At 43.1% G+C, this 19,499-nt stretch overlaps 1 protein-coding gene across 1 annotated transcript in view; it reads right to left on the bottom strand.

The window, feature by feature from the left end:
* Window positions 1–428: 428 nt before the first annotated feature.
* LOC109474898 (TPR and ankyrin repeat-containing protein 1-like) overlaps window positions 429–19,499 on the bottom strand; it is a 23,634-nt gene continuing 4,563 nt past the window's right edge. Inside the window, 14 exon segments of the mRNA XM_019775371.1 lie at window positions 429–4,847; window positions 5,198–5,556; window positions 5,662–5,815; window positions 8,553–8,720; window positions 8,862–8,894; window positions 8,896–12,076; window positions 12,393–12,495; window positions 12,815–13,249; window positions 13,386–13,691; window positions 13,873–14,157; window positions 14,301–14,524; window positions 15,163–15,280; window positions 15,577–15,742; window positions 16,196–16,437. Of these exon segments, the coding sequence (XP_019630930.1) occupies window positions 1,140–4,847; window positions 5,198–5,556; window positions 5,662–5,815; window positions 8,553–8,720; window positions 8,862–8,894; window positions 8,896–12,076; window positions 12,393–12,495; window positions 12,815–13,249; window positions 13,386–13,691; window positions 13,873–14,157; window positions 14,301–14,524; window positions 15,163–15,280; window positions 15,577–15,742; window positions 16,196–16,437 (9,482 nt within the window). The 3' untranslated portion in view covers window positions 429–1,139.

Raw genomic sequence — 19,499 nt, 5'->3', positions numbered from 1 at the left:
AGTCACTGTGATGTTACATGCGTATATGCACATATCTATGTACAGTAAAATGGTATGTTGTTGTCTTCAGGTTTGCTCAAAGCTGCTACTGTAGATATCCCTGTTTGCACTGTTGATTGTTATATGCAAGATTGTTAATAGATGGCAAGTTACTGAGATTATTTTCAATATAATGTATGAAATGTCACATTTGCATTGTTTTCTTTGTTTCATGGTAAATATGACTACTATCATAAAACTTAACTGTGAGCCATAACTACCACATGTATCTGGAATCTTAGTTGAGTTGCTTTTCCATTATTTGGGGAAAAATCTGCCAATCAACTCAGGGCCAGTTCTGCATAACTTAATGGAAAAGCCATTTATATTTGTTGATGTATATTTGTGTCTCCTTGTCTTAATGTCAAAACACAACAGGGCAATAGAAGATATATCAAGAGAATTTATTTCAAATATGGCACCAAAACATATTGAATTGTATGCTACTTCAAGTCCTTTATGTTGGGATCACACAAACACACTCAAGTACACACTCAAATATTGGAATGTCTCTAAAATTTATGGAATCAGAATAGGCCTGAGATTTTGCATAGAGTAGCATTCATTGGCATTTAAAAGTATATTCTTGCTGTGACATCATTTGGTCCAGAACAACTGAACATTTTACCAAATTTCCTGGTTTGAAAAGGTGTCTAAAAAATAAAACATCATTACTAGAATCACAGGGACATTTAAGTCAAGTTTGGATTAGTGTGTTACACTGAACGGAGGATATACAGCCAATACAATAGAGATCTGGACAGAAGGGACAACATAATAAAAAATGTGTCAGACAAATATCTATAGTAGACAGATCTACATACTAGTATATCTAAAATATAGTTTCCTTTTATCTCTTGCTATTTTAGATGAAAGATTTTTTTACGATGTTAATATTAGTCTAACACTAGCTCTAGTGTAGATATATTCACCACAAATTATGACAGACTATTGAATATCAAATCAAAGAAAGGAGGCCAGCTATTCTGATACTTCTCTTTCAAGGTAAGATAAACTTTCTTAATCTTCAAATCCAAGCTGACATTGAAGTTCTTCATTTGTCAACAAAAGTCTTACAGTTGTGCTTGTCATTGGTGCATTTACTTCTGACTCTTTTTGATTCTCTTCTTCCTTTGACGACCACCCTTGCCCTTTGCGCGCTGTTTCTTCCCACCCACAGCGATGAAGTCATCTTCGTCAAGGTTGCGAAACTCTTCAGCTTCTTCATCCACAAAGGCCACCGACGCCTCCTCTTCATCAGCCTGTCTCTCTATGAGACGCTTTACGCTCCGAAATGCAACAAGGGCATCTTGGAGGGCGTGAAGTGCTTTGTAGGCATCTTGTCGTTTGTTCCAAGTGCATTCATCTTTGATCTTCTCTAGTAACTTTTGAAGTGAGTTGTGTGCTGTGTTTACCTTTTGAACTTCAGACATGACAGCTCCTTCATTTCCCTTGTCATCGTTAGCTTCAGATATGAACTTGTCATACCGCTTCCGGACCCTAGCCACATCTGAAGTGTAGAATTGCTTGAAGTGACCAAACTCACTGAGATTCGCGGAATGCATTGGGTCCTGCAAATGCTTCTCGCGAGTAATGATATCTCGCTTGTCAACATCCTCCTCCTCTGCTTTCATCCCATCAGGGTCTGCATCCCACGCTTCCTCGAAGGTATTCCTTTCCTGACCTTCCTCCTGTTCTTCCACATCATCTCGGATATGTGGACGAGACTCAAAAGTGACACCGCAGATGCGGCACCCCGTGTTGTCAACTTTGAATTCACGCAGGTCATCCTGTTCCACTGACATTTGACGGTCAATTGCAATGTGCACAGTTCCGTGTGTTGGAGTCTCCATCATCCCCACCTTGCGATGTGTGCGCCAAAACTGTTGAATTTTGCACGCTGCCGACTGTCGGCGCTCCTCAGCTTGTTGTTGCAAAATCTTCTCATACATGTTTCTATGATCCTGGCCTTCTGCAAGTGTTGGATCATCCATAACCAGAGTGCCATCATCAACTTCCTCTTCGAATTCATCTTCAACAATGACATCATCTTCGTCTTGTCTAGGAATCAAGTCATCTTCCTCACTGACCTGTGAAGCATTTTCTTCAGCAACTTCTGAAATGTCTGCACTACCCTGTGGCACAAGGACATTGTTAGACGTTTGGTTTCTGTCAGTTTGTGCATGGGCACTTACTGAGTTACTATTGGCAGGAGTTACAACATCGTCATCATGGGATTGGGCTGAGCTGTCATTGGCATGGCTTACAGCATCATCATCGTAGAAGTGGAACTCCATCGTTATCTTCCGCCAAAATCCCCCGATGAACATATCAGGCTTCACTTGATCGAAGTTAAGCCCCCTGTAGATGCCCCTTGTCATTCTGTCTGGGTACTTCCAACAGCAGTGACGAAGGTATTCCTGGTCGCGGGCCTTCAGTAGCTCTTGCAGAAGTAACACAACATCCCGTATTCCTTTTGCTGATCTCATTCCTCTGGTGGCGTCTGCAAGTCGCTTTGGAAAGTGCTTCTTGATGCCAATCTTGTACAGGGCTTTCCGCAAAGGTACCTCAGCATTCTTTGGAACAGGGCCACCACAACCACAAATCAGCACTAAGGCCAGAATGAAGACTCTTTCCATCTCGCCGCTTTCTGCATAGTCAGGGATGTTTGGACGGAAAGCATCATCAATGGCATTGAAATCAGGGAATTTCTGACTTTGGCAAATGGTGTCTATGATGAACCAAATGCAGTTGTTAACCTTCCCAAGGATCTCATCCTTCTTGTAGGGAAGCTGTTGGATGGCCGAATAGATACAGCCTTTACCTCTGCTCCACAGTCGATCACACATATGAACCATAGAGATGTAGCTGGCAGGGAGACATAGTAGCTCGTGCTGGTTCATCTTGGCATATATGGAGTAACAGATTACAACAAGCAGCTCCATGAAGAAGCAAGTGTTAGCAAAAGATGGAATCAGTGGCTCCAATGCCCTTTTTGCCAGTAAACCCATGAAGGCCATCATGTTGTCAATTGAAGAGAGAATGTTTTCTCTTTGGTAGATGTTTTCGATGAATTCCTCCATTCTTCTCATGAAACTGAAGAACAGATGACTTGGGCCCACCATATTGCAGCACATGCCAATGTGTCGAGGTATCTTCTCTGGATGGTGTCTTTTCATTGCCCACTTCTTGTACCCTTCCTCAGCAGAAGCAAGTAAACTTGCAAAGGTGGATCTTTGCAAGTTTCCAACTGGTGGATCTTTGGCTAGTCGAAACAGGTTGGCAATCTTGATCAGGAGGTCTGTGTTTGATCTTTTGTCACTGTGACTGGCGGACTCCCAGAGAGACTGGGCATAGTCTCGAATGCATGACATGACAATTGCATCTCCCTGAAACTTGTGGAAAACATCCTTAGCTGTCCTAAAGTTCTCGGTGAGAATCCTCTGATGGCCGTGTGTCGGGAAGAGGATACTGTACAGGTCATCACACAACCTGCTTTTATCTGCACCGCGATCTTTGTGAGAAGCAACAGCTTGTTGTACCCTCTCCCACTTACTGTCCTTTATTTGCTCATATCCCAGGTCAAAGAGTCCTTGGACTTTGATGAGATATATTGTTGCTTGCAGGAGCGAATTCAGAGTACCCTTGTCATATGGATGGTGTAGGTAAGCGCATACATCTCCTTTTGGACAGCTCAGTCCAGCAGTATACATACAGCATACTTGACAGCTTGTTACGATAGACCGTAACTTCTTTGTCAGCCCCTCTTTCAGCTGATCTACGTTTCTGAGGAGATCCCCGGCCATGCATGCTCTTGCTGTCTCAATGTCCACCTTTGTTGTAGACTTGCTTCTCCCAGAAAAGTCCAAGGCATCAAAGATACGTGGCTCTTCTGATGATGAGAATGTTGCACTGCTGACGTCTGTACGTTTCACGCCATAGAACAGCTCGCATGCCTTTACCCAGTGGTGATCTTTGACTTTGTGTCGCCTGCTGGCGACCAGTAGAGCTCTTATCAGGCTGAAGACATCTTCCAAGAGAGTCAGGATGAGACGAATATCTCCGAATGTCAAGGTCTTCTTCCTATTCACTAGCAAGGCAGCTGCTTCCAGTGCTCCAGCAGTATTGTTACCAAAGTGCTTGATTGCACTGTTTAGCATAGTGTGATCATCTGTCAAGTCTCCAAGCATCATCATAGCTTCAGCTCTTGCCTCATTGTTGCCACTCTTCTGGTATAGGACCATACATGTTATCAAGTTATCCTTGGTTTCTTGGATGTTGTCGGTGGCATCCTTCCTCTGCTTGCGACTTTGAATGAGGAGACACTCAGCTACAAACTGGGGATTTTGGTCTTGATCTGCAGCTTTGCCGGCAGCTTCAAAATCTCCCACTGATTTCAGCAACTCGGCTGCTTCCTGACCCCTTCCTTCTTTCTTCAGTAGCTCTGCTGCTTCCTTTACATAGCCATGCTGTGTGAAGAACGTCAGGCGGGTATCAACTGGTAGGCGATTTAGGCAAGATATCTTCTTGTCTTCTTCTCCGTGCCTGTGGTAGTGGGCAATGGCTTCAAGGAGAAGGTTATCTGGCGTTTGAATGGGTGCTGTCATTACAACAGTTGGATTCAGTCCCTCCTGCTTGCACTTGCTTTGCAACTGGATGTACTGTTGGGACACATTGGCTGCAGCTTCAAACTCATCAACACTTCGTAAGAAATTTACCGCCTTCTTGAAGTTTCCGGCCTGTACGAAGCAGCGACTGGCCTCCACCTTCATGCTTTCTCTCTGGTACAGATGTGCAGCACTTGAAAACTAGAAATAGAAGTGCATACCCCACTTTATGAGCATCTTCTCCTACTATCTTTGTTCCTAACAATTGTAGTTGTTCTTCTGCCCCTTGCTTTGCTTGTCATCATAGCATCTTCATATCTCTTCACAAATGGTCTCACTTGGTATACTGGGTACTAACTACAATGTATCTAATAAGGGGTCATGTTGCTTTAGCATGGGATGTTGAAAGTACTTTTGGCCAGGGCACTATGAACTGAGGCCACACATATTAGTTATACATGTAGTGGAACACAATTATACATGTAGTGGAACACAATAGAAAAAAAAAATATACAGGACTTACTGTGAACAAGTGAAAAATCAACACATACCTCCCCAAGTCGTTCAAACAGCTGAGCAGCAAGGCGGTAGTCCCTTGAGTTGGTGAGGCAGCGGGCTGCTCTGACTAGGGCCTCCCTGTCATCCACGTGATTTCCACTTTGTAGGAATAGATCCGCTGAGTCTAGGAACCTCTGTCTTATCCTGTGCTTCTCTCTTGTCATGGTGGCATCTTGGCTGGCCTGCTGAGCAAGATGCTGTGCCAAGGCCATCTTAGCTTTCTTCTCATCTCCTCCTTTCTTGAAGAAGTCTGCTGCGATTTCCCATCTCTCCTTCTTGTAGAAGTACTCACCACGCTGACACCATTCTTCAGGTGTGGACTCTTTCACAAAGACGCTGGATGAAAGCTGACCTGGAATAAATGCCAACCAAGATAAGGTGTTAGATATTCATAGGCAGCATATCAGGTACAACACCACTTCACGGACAGTTCTTTAATAAAAATTGTAGTACCTACCTAGCTCATCCCTTTGTGGCTCTTCGACGAATTGCTTTTCAAGGAAATACTTGAACATTGGCGCATGCTTAGCTGTGTCCTCATCGAAGATCCAGACGTTCACCCTCGCACGGGTGATGGCAGTGTATAAGTTCTTTAGCTCAGAGTTCAACACCTAACCAAGAAAAAAGTAATTGAGTGAGTAATCTGATGACATCAACATACATCACACAACAGGAATAGAATACAGTCGTGTATAGAGGAAACAGAACTCAAAACAAGTAAAATCTGAGATTTTATACCTCCGGGCTTTTTATTATATATTCTTATACGTTGTTTGTTTTGAATAGTTGATGGTGTTAAATTTTATGTTAGATTTAGCATTCCATGTTGTGTTAACACAGGTCAACATTTTCATCTGCAGCTTATAACATGTACCCATGAACTTAAGGAATTCTATTCAATCTGCCGCAAGGAACTCGTAATGAAACTCAGAACAAGAATCCATAGGCGACAATTCTCCGTGAAGTATTATATATTGCAACAAAAAGAAGAAGCCATTGGCAATTCTCTGTGAAGTGTGATAAATCGAACAAAGAAAAATTGTTTAAACGCACGTCGGCTCAGTCATCTTAAGACGCAACAACCAATCAGAGATGCGAAATGCCGACACGTGACGCGGGATTTGCATACAGTCTAAACAACGGGGAAGGGCGCGATGCCCGAAATATTGTTGCGTCAATATTCAGTGCCGTGTTTCAAGAGATTAATACCTGAAACAAATTCTTTTCTTGTTTTGAACGCATAAACATGCATTTACGCTAATCTAGTATGATTCAGGGTTACTTTTTTTTTACCTGCCATGGCCAGATTATCTAAAGATTGTATATGTGTGTATTGTGTGTACAATCTACAGAAAGAGAAATGTACATCAGGTCCGATCATCCGATTTTCATGTTTCGGTTTTTTGGACTCGGTTCATGAACGTATTTTGGTTTGGCTCCTGGAATGTGCGAATGTGCGAAAAAAAATGACTCCCGGGACTGTCTACAGGGAACACTCGCATATTGCCCAACATTCGCGGTGTATCAGGACAGCGCGACTGGTCGGCATTAGCGCAGTCCCTGTAATTAGTAACAGTTGCACATCAATCCGGCCGAAAGCATGATTGTGTAACACAGGCTACTTCTTCATATACCGGCTCATACTACAAGACGCCTTTACAACTAGCAAATCATAAAATTACCCGATCTACTAGTATGTGTGGTTTACCAGCCCCAGACCACATCCGACCACGAGAACACATTGATGGGTTGCTCAAAAATATTGTCCATTTTTTCAAAGAGCTGCTCCACTATTATATTTAAACACTATGGAGCGGCCCAACCCAAAAATATTGGCCATGTGTACAATGGAGTGGCCAGCATGCTCGTTGCTAGGACGACCGGCCAGTTGCTACGTGACTAAATACACGCCGCCACTAGGTCGCCACAGCCGACCAGTTTGAAATCGATAGGATTACGTCATCGGTATTTACATTTCGTAATGTTGACCTCTGACCACCCCACATTTCCGTCCCCATCAGCCTGACCGCCACTTACAACTACCGGTCACATAAACGGCCGGACGAAAACATTTCAACGACATGGGGATGTTTCGAAAATAAGCATTTACTCCAATATCAAAACAGCTACGGTAAAAATAAAAAGACGTGCATCATCCCGAACATAATGCCACACCACATGCGAAATTACACAGAAATGCGACGTACGGAAGAATGCGTTTTGGCTGCGAACATCTTCCAAAAAACTTGCCATCTCTTAACCATGGGCAAAAACATCTGGAACCACTTATAAAAACCACCCCGTATCTGCATGAAGTTCCACCCCCCCACTGCTATTCCAAACAACGCGTTTTTCTGGACCATTCCAATTCGCCTCGTAATTGTAGGGGTGCGTCATTACATTGACCGCGAAAGCAGCAACGGCAAAAATACACATTCGTGCATCAACACGGGCATGCCCGCAGACGGCGTATAAAATTGCGTGCCGATTACACAAAGAGAACCCAGTGTTTTGACTGCGAACATGAAAAATCAGCCGTTCACAACACTCCGTCCGGAGGTCCTGACCTCCTTCACGGAGTAATGACAACCGGAACCGTTAAATCAGACGTTAAAACCACAAATATTTTGATCGAAAACATAGTAACTGGTGTCCGAAATGTCACATACAGAAGCTTGCTGCTTATAGTACGTCAAATATACAAGGTTTTTCAAGAAGTTGTAGTAATATAGGCACGTATGCCAAAGTTTGCATAATACTCATTTGCATACTTGTGACTCGCTACCTTTACCAGACACCGTGCCCCCGTATTGACACTTGCGGGTTCGATCCAAGTCAAAAAACACCATAAATCCGCAAAGAAATATATATTTTCACCAAAGGTTCTTTGAATTGTGCATATTTTCACTGAATCTGGCTACGCAGCCCTGGAAAACAGCGTTTTGGTGCATATTTTTAAGCAAAGAATGTATCGAGACCGGATACCCCTCTGTCCGAAAGGTCATGCAAGTGGACGAGACTTGTAATACTTAAAACACACCAAAGGTCAACGGTCGCGACCACTTTCACGCTCAAAGGGGTGTTCTGGGGCCACCAAAAGGCACCATTTTCCCGCCCGAAAACACATATACAATAAAAAAAGAGCGTGCATCATGTACAGCCCAATAGCAAAATATATACCGAGTCCCAAAAGAATCCGTCCACCCAAATGCGAGAAACAGCTGCGAACATGAAAATCTAAATCTCTCACAAAACCCTTTCGCTGAAGGATGTCTCCTTCCCGGAGGTAATGAATGATTTCATTCAGCATTCGGTACATAGGTTTTCAGTAAAGACGAGACTGAATACCTTGTGCTTCTCTGGATTGAAGTCCAGAGGCCTGGCCTGTGCAACAGCACTGCTTTGGTCATTAGCAATCTTCAGCAATCCTTCTGATTTCTCCCATGGCTCTGTGTTGGAAGCCTTGACTTCATCCTCATCCATACAAGTCAACACAACCCTCCATTCTTCATCTGCCTGCAAAAGCAATTCATGACAATTAAAGTATTATTTGCTTGCGAGTGGGATTACTATCGTTATAACAGACCAAACAGTCAGACCATTCAACGCAAGACAATGTACAAGACATTTACAATTACTGTCTGAAATGATGCTTACCTGTGAATCCTTGAAGATGTTGTACAGTAACACAATCATCAAATTCTAGCCCCTTTGATTCGTAGATGGTGAGGACCAGAGATCCACGGAATACATCTGGCATGTCCTCCTTTGCCTCGTTATTTGCCACCAGGACAACTTGGTGAGCTCCAAACTCAATGGTGGATGTTGCTCGACGGTTTCCTTGTAGAAGGGTGACGAGGTCCTTCTGTGAGCATCCCTGCAGTAAAAGGGGTTTTGGACCTTCCATGATGCCTCGATCCTTTGGCAGGTGGTCGAATGAGTAGGGAAAGAAGCTCTCCAGTAGTTTGATCACACCTGCTGCGAGGTCGAGTATGCCACAGTGAGACCGGTAGTTGTGTGTGAGATGGTACATGTCGGGTACCTGTACTGCTGTCCTCTTCCCCATCTGTTGCAGTGACTCTCTGGCCTTGTGAAACAGCGAGCGGAGGTCCTTGAATCGAAAGGACACCCCTCTCATGATGCTCTGGGCAGTGTCTCCTGTGAAGAACATTTCATTCGGGTCACAGCAGCAGCGGATCAACAAAGCAAGCTCAGCTTGGGTGAAATCCTGCGTCTCATCCACATACACCTGATGTATGGACCAACCTACGTCCTCGGCATGAGCAAGTCGCTTGTACAGATTGTGCACAAAGTCCATTTCATCAAACATGTGCCGCTGTCGTTTCTCATGCTGGTAGGCTAGGAAGATGTCGTATATCTTGTCACGATCACCAGTAAACTCAGCACGCTTCTTGCCAATTTCAAGGTACTCTTCACGGCTGAGGTGCCCTTCATTTGTTTCAACAGCCTCTACAGAGCCTTTGATGATAGACATGATTTCCATCCAAACCAGGGTGGGGTGGTAGTCCACTTTGCCACGATTTACTCGTTTCCACAACTCAGTGCAGAACACCTCATATGTTACTTCTTGTCTCATTGTACGACGTTCTTGTTGACGTCGGCCACTATCTTCAGCTGCAACAATTGCAGCTTTTAGTTTGTCAAGCTCCTTTCCACCTTCCATGTCTTCTTCATCATCAGATGAGTCATCTTCCAAGTCAGAATCTGTAGGGATGAATGTCGCTGGACCATCATTCTCCATCCATCCAGGTACCTCCTCAGCCACTTGGCCTCCATCCGCTCTTTTAAAGAAGTGGGGCTCTTCCAGAGAGGCGTCCAGCATAAGCAACCATTGTCTGGAGTCGAGGAAGAGTGGGAAGCCTGCTGGATCAACATCTTGAAGTCTCACTGGAATCTTCTCATCCTGGTTGGCTTCTAGGTATTTTTGAGCTGCTTCAGTTCCATGACAAAGCTCTTGAAAGTTCTTTCCAACCTCACTACACAGTACAGCATTCTTTGTCACGAAGATTTGATGAAGGTGCTCAAACTCCTGTTCTCCAGTTTCCAGGTTCTCTGTTGGTTCAGGCTCCTTCCAGTCACGTTTGGTCATCTCAGTGTGGAGTGATTCATCCTCTTCATCAATTTTCTGCACAGAAGAGTCCACTAGAGTTTCTGAATGATGAGTTTGGTGACCCAAGCTGTCTTTGTCGTTGACTTTCTTTTTGCTTTTTGTACAAACTTCCTCTTCAGATCCACTGTCTTCTGGGATAATCTCTGACTCTCCTTCCTCTTCTTCATCGTCATCTTTGTCATCCATTTTGTTGCGTCGTTGAATATACGCTTTGCTTTTTGGAACCCAAGGTTCAAAGCCATGGGCGGCACTCTTGGTCCAGTAGGACAAATATGCGTACCAAAGCCGGAACAGGCAACACGTTGTTTTCCCTGTCCCGCTTCGACCGAGTAGTAGGATCGAGGAGGGAGGCTGGGCCTTCAGATGGACAATAGCATGTTCCAAGTCAGTCACCTTGAAGGGAAACTCTACCGGCAGACTGTCATCCCGAAGAATGTTGTTGACCAGGGAAGATGAAAAGCAGTAAAACTTGAGAATGTTATACTCATTCTCGTTAGAACTGGCTGCAGGAAAGAACTGTTGTTCTTGTTTCTCTGGAATATCTTTGGGTCTGTCGGTGGTGATATCCTTCTCTGTAAACAACATTGGAAGCCTATCTGTAGTGGCTGGAGCCGATTTGAATTGCCGGCTTGTACTTCCGACGAGACTCTTCTTTGCGATGGGCATGCTGGCTTTACCCCGCATGAATGATGTTACTGCCTGGTCAATGGCACGCTCAAGGTTGTCGTGATCAAGGACGATGTCCCAGATTCGGATGATCTCAGTGTAGATTCGACCCCCAGGTGCCAAGGTGGTGGACTCTTCTGCTTCTTGGACCCCTTTCAACCATTCTATTGGATTATCACTCAGTCGTGGGGAAAAGGCAATGGCAAGCTCCCACAGGATCCTGGAAGCTTTGTCTATTTTTGCTTCAAACAACTGCATTCCTTCTTCTTGGGGCCGGCCACGAACTTTCTTCGTCAAGTTATTGATCCACTCTCCTTTGGCAAGCCGGTTTACCTTTTCTACCACACGCTTCTTTACTTCGTACGGAAAAGCCTTCTTCTTCAGAATCTTCTTCACCTTGTCAGTGCATTCCACCTCCCATGGAAGGTCTTTGTCAAAAACATCATAGCTAGTGTCTGGTAGCTCTTCACCTTCTTCTGGCTTCCAGCAACTTTGTGGGAGTTGTGCCTCCTGAGCTACAGTGTATAGTGACGGGTCAGCTGTGGTTTTCTCATCTCGGTTCTCTAGCTTGTCTTGGTCTCTGTTTGGCCTTGTGCTGGCTACTGGGGTTGTGGTCTGGTAGGACTTCTGCCTAACTCGACGAAGCAGCCTTTCTTCTGTTTCCGTAGCATTTGGTAATGGAATGGTTAAGATGGAATCAAGTATCCGGCTTTTAATGTCTTCTCTGGCTGATTTCTTTTGTTCTTGAGACGATGATGTCTGTCTCTTTGCTTGTGTAGACTTGTTGTTGTCCCCAGATGCTGCATCCTCCCAGCTATCTGCAGTCTTGCCAGCATGTTCGCTTGTTACTCGTTCATCCATTATTTTGGAACCTTTTGAATTAGCATCTTTAGCATTGTTGTCCTGACTCTTTGTTGATGAATCCTGTTTCTTCATATGGGGTTCCAAAAGCTGTCGCCTTCGATCTCCCTCCTTCAGGTAGTCAAGTGGCGTCATTCCTTCATTATTCTTTACTGACGGGTCAACACCCATCTTAAGAAGTCGTTCTAAGAGCTTTGCACCGTCCATTGAATATCTGAGGAATAGGGATATGACAGCTTAAGAAGAGCTGAAACGACTTACATAAGCAAAGAATAAAATGAGCAAGCAAGTGAGAAAGGCATCATAACCAACAACCAGCCAACTAACAAACAAACCAACAAAACATACAACCTAATCAGCCAACCAACCAAACAACACACCAACCAACCAACCAACAACCCAAGCAAGCAAGCAAGCAACCAACCAACCAACCAACCGATATTACAGGTACTTCCAATTCTAATCAGAGTAGAGAGATCAAAGGTGCAAAAGGTGTTATATACCCTTCAAAGATGGTAAGTATCACTTACTTTCCTTTGACCGCAACATGAAGTAAGCTGTTTCCATTGGAGTCCCTGGTGCGATGGTCCACTTCTCCTTTGTTGTCAAGGAGATTCAGAATCCCACTGTTTCCTGAGTACAAGGAATGTATGGGATGAGCCAAACATCTTTTAGTTCAAGTGCTAGTCTACTAATCCATGTCTGGTGTGTTACACTGAAGGGCTGTTATACTGGCTATACAGATACAGATACATGTCCAAATTTAAATCTTGAGGGTGAAAGAGACTGATATCTGTTTTAGATACACCAGACTACACATGAAATTTCACACTTCAAGTAACTGACATGAAAAATGTTGACTATTTTCTAGGGTAAATTTGTTTAGAGTTCTTTCCAACACAACCAAAAGCAGTGGGAACTAAGAAATGAATTCCAGAAATCAGAGACTAACCTTCTTTTGCAATCTGCACCGCTGCATGTAGTGAAGTATCTCCTTCCCGCAGTGTCAACTTGGAAAGGTCTGCTCCGTGTTCGAGAAGCATTTGAACTGTCGCAAAGTCCTTACTCTGCAGACAGTAGCTGATGGGGTGGGTGTCACTGTCGTCACCGTCTGGGGAGGCACCGCCTTTCAACAGTTCCCTGATCACACTGTGCATCTTCAGACCACTTTGTTTCCCTTCCTTCCCTTCAAAGAACCTGAAGACTTGCATCAAGGGAACACATGTTGTGTCGCAGCCGGTGGCTAGGCCTCCATCACCAGCATTGTGGTAGTTCCCTCCTCCAGTTAGGAGCATCCCAAGGGTACGCCACTTCTTCTGGGATGACAGCTTTGCCACAGTGCCACGCCACATGGACAGGGGTGCCAAAACAACAACTTGTCTGGGGACTATTTAACAAGAAATATGAAGAGCTATTTAACTTTATGATTGATTACAGTAATACATGCATAAAAAATACTGTGATGCAATTAAAGGATTCATGCTGAGACTGCAAGACCGATTATCATTGCTTAATGTACTTACCACCTTTGATGTTCTCCATTGCATGTGCTATGCCTTCCAGACATTGGAGAAGCTCTGTAGTCATGTCACCATCCTCCTTTAGTTTGGCTTCACTGATCGTTCGTGCGAAGATCTTCAGAGCATCCATGGATTTTCCCTCTTGAATGAGCTTCCTGGCCTTGTCAAGGGGAGTCATGTGTGCTTTCAGTTTGGTCTTTTGTACTTTAGCTTTTGACATCTGTGAAGGAACATGTGGTTGACTGGGTCCAGGCTGCAGCTGTGTTTGGGCTGGTGGCGGGTGTGAGAAGCTGTTGGAAGCACCTCGAGCTGCAGGAGGAAAAGTTATAATATTCATTGTGAATCCTGTGTGCCTGTTAACCATTATGCAAAATTTTACTTTGTTTGTGTTCATCAGTTTTGGTAGCATATTTAGCCATCATTGCAGCAAGAAGGTTAGACCTCCTTGCTGCAGATCTCAGTAGCATTACTTTTATCAGCAGCTACGTACCTTCACCACGTCCATTTTCCAAGCAGGAAAAGAGATCAGATCCTTTTCGAGCGTGATCTGCTGCCTTTTTCCCATCAGTGTTACAAACGTCTGGGTCTAGCCCAACCTCAAGCAAAAGCCCTATGGCCCGCAAGGCACATCTCTTGCTGGTGTTGCGCTCTCTATCAGCCATGGTAACAACATGCAGTAGGGTATTGCCCTTTGCATCAGTAGCTTTAAGAGCGTTGATGAATCGTGATGTGAGAGACTCACAGACCAGTGTCATCATCTGTAAACTGTCATCACCTACAAAAATAAACATTATAGTCATTGTGTTGACAAAATGGAGATAAAGTCCTTTTATTACAGACACAGGTACTATGATAGATAAAACAACAATCATAGAGCAGTTGTGATTGATCAAACATAAGAGAACAACGTGTCTTTACCTTTCTTCAGTTCCACATTGAGTAGAGCGTGCATGGGTGTGTCTCCTGGCTCCAAGCTGAAGCCTTCCAATCCAGATCCATGCTGGAGGAGAACACAGACGGTGTCACGGATATACTGAAGTGGTTGGGCCCAATAGATCCAAAGGATAGGTGCGAGGTTGATTTTTGACATGTCACCGCCGGTTGCAATGCCTCCACTGTTTGGCCGGTGTCCAGCACCTCCACTGTAAGCACACAATGCATTCAACATTAACAAAAAATCTCTGTAGGCCTTTGTGAAAATAAACAATGGCGACAAGGCTGCAGAAAACTGCAGTTGGCATAAGTATAATAATACAAATCAAGCTTAGGCCACACCAATTTGATTTCTTGGTTAACGGATTTTTGAAGAAAAATAATGGAGCGGGCGGGCGAAAAAAAATAAAAAATAAAAACAGGCCTAGGCGTCCTATTATGGCCCAAAATGGTACGATAGGAGCCATGAAGTTAACATACCATGCTGGTTCAAAATTTAAACAATGAATTTTGAACTTGTAATGATACCACTGCATTAAAAGATGGAATAACTGTAACAACTAGGAAGAAAATGACTGCTTTCAACTGTTCAGGGCAAAATATGAGCATTTTGCAGTTGATTCTGAATTTTTATTTTTATTTGCAAATCAGAAAAAAATGAAGCGGGCGAATCCGTTAACCAAGAAATTAAATTGGTGTGGCCTTACTGTGACAATATCTGTACGGCATTTGACTATTGTCTTTTACTTTTGATTGTAACAATAACTAATAACTTTGCTTTCAAACACTCCCTACCATGTAATGAGGTTATGTTAGGAAGAATATCAAAACTGAATAACTAACTTACCCGAAGAAGACAGCCCGTAGCAGATGCCACTTTTTTTCCACTACTAGCTGTTCCACAAGCATTGTACGAAGGCGTTTGGCAGGTCGAATGGTCTGAAGTATGTGTTCCACTCGAACTCCTGAAATTTAGTCAACAAAATATTACTGGAACAAATGGACTTATTAACTGATATATCTAGAGCTTACATTTGGACTTTTGGATATTACTAATATCCTCTTTTATCAGTGCCACTGATTTGCAAATATCACTGATATGTTAATCTCAGCTCCTGAATATCACAGGATCACAAGTACTAATTTACAATTGAAAGTAAAATGGCTCTGTTTAAAGTCCGTATTTATTGTTTCGTTTGCTGAGTCAAAAAGGATAGTCAAAGTCTAGGCTAGTCTCGAAACTACTACTGAAACTACGTACCTGGAAGAAAATGAATGGCTTCAGCCATGTGGATGAGAAAATCTAGCGGCTCTTTCTGTGAAGGCCTGTTGAGCTCTACTGCCTTAAGAAACCCGTCACGGAATAAGCCAAGGGCCCGATCAAAGCACTTCATCCGGAAAGCGGAAAGACCTGCCTTGAGGTATCCCTATAAGAGAGACATAAAATATAATAAAGCATCAATCAACTCATCAAAGCAACTGTGGAATGTACTTCGAAATTCCAGAGCTATTTCTGAAAAAGTGGAATACATGTATTGTACATGTGACATCCATGGATTCATCATTTGCAGATGTGAATTGTACAACAGTCATATAACTACAGTAGTCATACAGTCTAGATAATAGACAGATCAAATGGGGTAAATGGCAAATCCGGTATGCAGTAGGTTTCTGTGGAAATGAATAATGTTGTGTTTTGAGCAGATATATCTGTGTCGAGCCATCTCCCACCGTTAGTGGTGAACTGTTCTCTTGTTGACATTGTGAAGTTACTTGTTTCCTTTCTGATGCTTGTAGTTGTATAATGTTATATGCCACTGACCTGTCTCACCTTTCCAAGTTGAGTTTTGGTGTAATAAATAAACATTTTGCACTGTTACCTTCAACCATGCAGGATTAGCTCTGATGGCTTCTTCAGCATCAGACAAGGCCAGATCCTCTCGTCCGATTCTTTGGGCACAAGTGGACCGGTTCAAGAGAAGCTGGGCAATTGTTGACCTCTGCCCGAGCAGCTCTGCATACCTGATTGCCTCTGACCAGCGATGAGCTGCATTGAAATAATCTCCCTGTCGAAACATGGACATTGCATGCCCTCCAATCCTCTCCACCTCCGACTTCAACCCTGTGAGACAGTATTTTAGTATAAGTATGTTGGAATGAAACTTCCCAATGCTGTCAGTCTGGTAAGCTTGATGCAAGTTACCAACATTGCAGCTACAATTGATTTCATGTATTCATGTGCCACTTTTCTAATTAACAACTATAATTACTTAGGTCTATTGTGCACAAAATACCTATTTTCTGTCACAATACAAAAAAAAAACCCTCAAATCTAAAAAAAAATGTTGTGTCTCCTGTTTCCCGACTGACCCTCGAAAAAACTGCTTACCCTAGCCTTTTCTTTGGGTGGACCCGAAAAAAGGACATAAATTTTTACTTAGCAGGAGTTTTACTTTGTGTTGTGTAAGTTGGATCACCGATGATTCCAAGAAAATGTTTTTTTTTTTAAATTCCTACCTACAACCCTAATTTTTTCAAGACTGAAACAGGAAATACAACATTTTTCCTAGGCATCATTACCTATGCAAGTCTAAGTTATGTTAGGCCATAATGATTTGATTATTTGGGTGACATCCTCTGGGAACCCCAAAACTGATACGAGCATGTGAATGAAAAAAGTTTTATACAAAAAATTTCTCTTCATTATGAAATCTATGTGGTGTAGCCATATGTTTCTAACAGCCATGTAGGATTTATGATTTATTTATCACATCTGTAGCACTGTGGCAATCGAATGCAAAGTGTTGCCACAAAGATGCATGATAGTTTAGTCTAGCAGCCATCCGATTTGTAATGGGGCTCCTTGCAATTTTTCAGGCCAGTGAGTGCAAAGAACACCGTTACAAATCGGATGGTGACCAGGGTAAGTCTGGTAAATCAAGAGAATCAGGACACACTTGGAATCAGGACATGAAAGTTTAAGGTCAAAGGTGAAAGTTCTTGGGGTCAGTGCTCCCATCTGTTGTCTCATTGTGCATACCAGGAGGGAGAAATTGTCAAAAGTTGATAATTTATGAGTGCCCGCACAATACCACACTATTACATGATCTTTGAACTGATTGTTGTAACTTACCAAGTCTTGTGCATCGTATGTCAGAAGGAAAATGTACGTAGGCTTTTAATTATGATGGGAAGTTCATGCAATCAATCAAAGATGTCATAATTTTGCCACGTTGTAGTAACAATGGTGTGTGTGTGGATGGGGGGTTGACCAGCATAGGAATCGTCGATAAAACGTTTAGCATTTCCATGGAAATAAGGCCAAATAAGTGTGGATCAGCCGGCAAGAGAGAAAACCGCTTTGGGGGAGGGGAAATTTATGTGGTAGCAAATTATAATTTACATAGGTTGATGGACGTCCCATCCGCCTCCGAGGAGACTCATGACAACTCAACGGTTCAGAGAATCGGGTTAATCAAACAAACTCATGCAAATATAGATACACAAAGTTACGTGAAGTGCAAATTTATACGACATAATCCAAAACCATTTGTTCAAAACCTACCGGAGGCTGTAGCCCGTGATATCCCGGCCGTGTGGCCAAAATTTCCCAAGAATTCAGGAAACAACATATCCGGAGATTCCCAATCATCGTCTGATGACTCTGGCCACTCGGATTCATATAACCAATCCATGTCGAAGCTATGTGAGTGCTACCAAGGAGCTTTCACCTTTGTACTACAAGAAGCAACATTGTTTTGCACGGTCCCGCGCGCGCCAACTTTTGGCATTCAGCTAGTGAGAATAATTTGGACCATACCAAATGCGCAAACTTTATTTTTCAAACCCTAACTAGTCGTCTATGGCCTTAGTCGAATAACTAAAACATCAGTAATTTGTAACACTGTGAGCTAATTTTTTTTCTCAGGATGATAGAGTTTATTACATGGGCAATATATATGATTAATACTTTTGGGCCCCGTTTGATAAGGCCTGGTGGCATCTCCATATGGAGTCGGCCACTAGTACGGGCCACAGCAAATAAATTCTGTAGGTGGCATCTCCGTAGACTCCACATCAGAGAGGGAACAAAAAGGCCCCAAAGAAACAAACAAATGCACAGCAGAAAACAACAAAAGGGGCAATAAAGATAAATTGTACCATAAGATTTACTTGATATGGCTAAACATGTGTTGAAACCCATTCTAAAGTGAGTTGGCGGAACTTATGGACGTGAAACAAAACTTCTTGTCAAAACCGCATGCATATCGACATTTACAAGATACAACTAGTACGAAAGACCAAAGGTACAACTTCAACAAGGCTTCATCGGGTCAGTTTTCACCGTTCAAAACCCATTTTCACCCTTCAAAACCAATTTTCACCCTTCAAAACTCAAATTTTCACCCTTCAAAACCCAATTTTCACCCTTCAAAACTCAATTTTTCATCGTTCAAAACTTCATTTTTCACCCTTCAAAACTCAAATTTTCACCCTTCAAAACCCAATTTTCACCCTTCAAAACTCAAATTTTCATCGTTCAAAACTTAATTTTTCACCCTTCAAAACTCAAATTTTCATCGTTCAAAACTTTTTTTCACCCTTCAAAACTCAAATTTTCATCGTTCATCGACTCGTCCCCAGGATACTATGGTTGGCTCTTCCCAGTATGCTTTGCGCGGAGCGCGGTCTCTTTCCCAGGGCAGTCAGATACAAACACGAATACGCTGTTATTCGCTGCAGTCCCGCCGTGCCCAGAACGTAATTTTATATTATACCGGACGCTGTGGAAGGAAAACATTTCCAACCCGGTTCCAACCGCACCAAGGCACGATTTTCAACCGGCTGTTTTTGTAAGTTAGAATGGGGAGGGGGGCCGGGGGCGTTTCTAAGTACTTAGACTACGTTTCTAAGTACTTAGACTAAGTTAGAGTAGTTTTTTCGTGTTTATAAATTATGTTGTGGACAGAGTCCGACGGACTGTTGTTGGTTTGTTGTAACCCCAAAACGTACTGCTCCATTGGTTTTGGAACTACTTGTATTTGTTTTGAGTGGCGGACAGACGTATATTTTCCGACATAAATTCCCAACTATTTTCCACCGACACAGTTTCTCCGTTACATAACTGTTTGGCCCTGGGGAACTTTCGGTGGAGAGGCAGCCCCATTCACAGTTTGACCACAA

Source organism: Branchiostoma belcheri, unplaced genomic scaffold, assembly GCF_001625305.1.
Source record: "Branchiostoma belcheri isolate BF01 breed outbred unplaced genomic scaffold, Haploidv18h27 scaffold32, whole genome shotgun sequence".
NCBI lineage: Eukaryota > Metazoa > Chordata > Leptocardii > Amphioxiformes > Branchiostomatidae > Branchiostoma > Branchiostoma belcheri.
The sequence above is the reverse complement of the archived record's forward strand: the minus strand, read 5'-3'. Positions and strand labels throughout refer to the sequence as shown.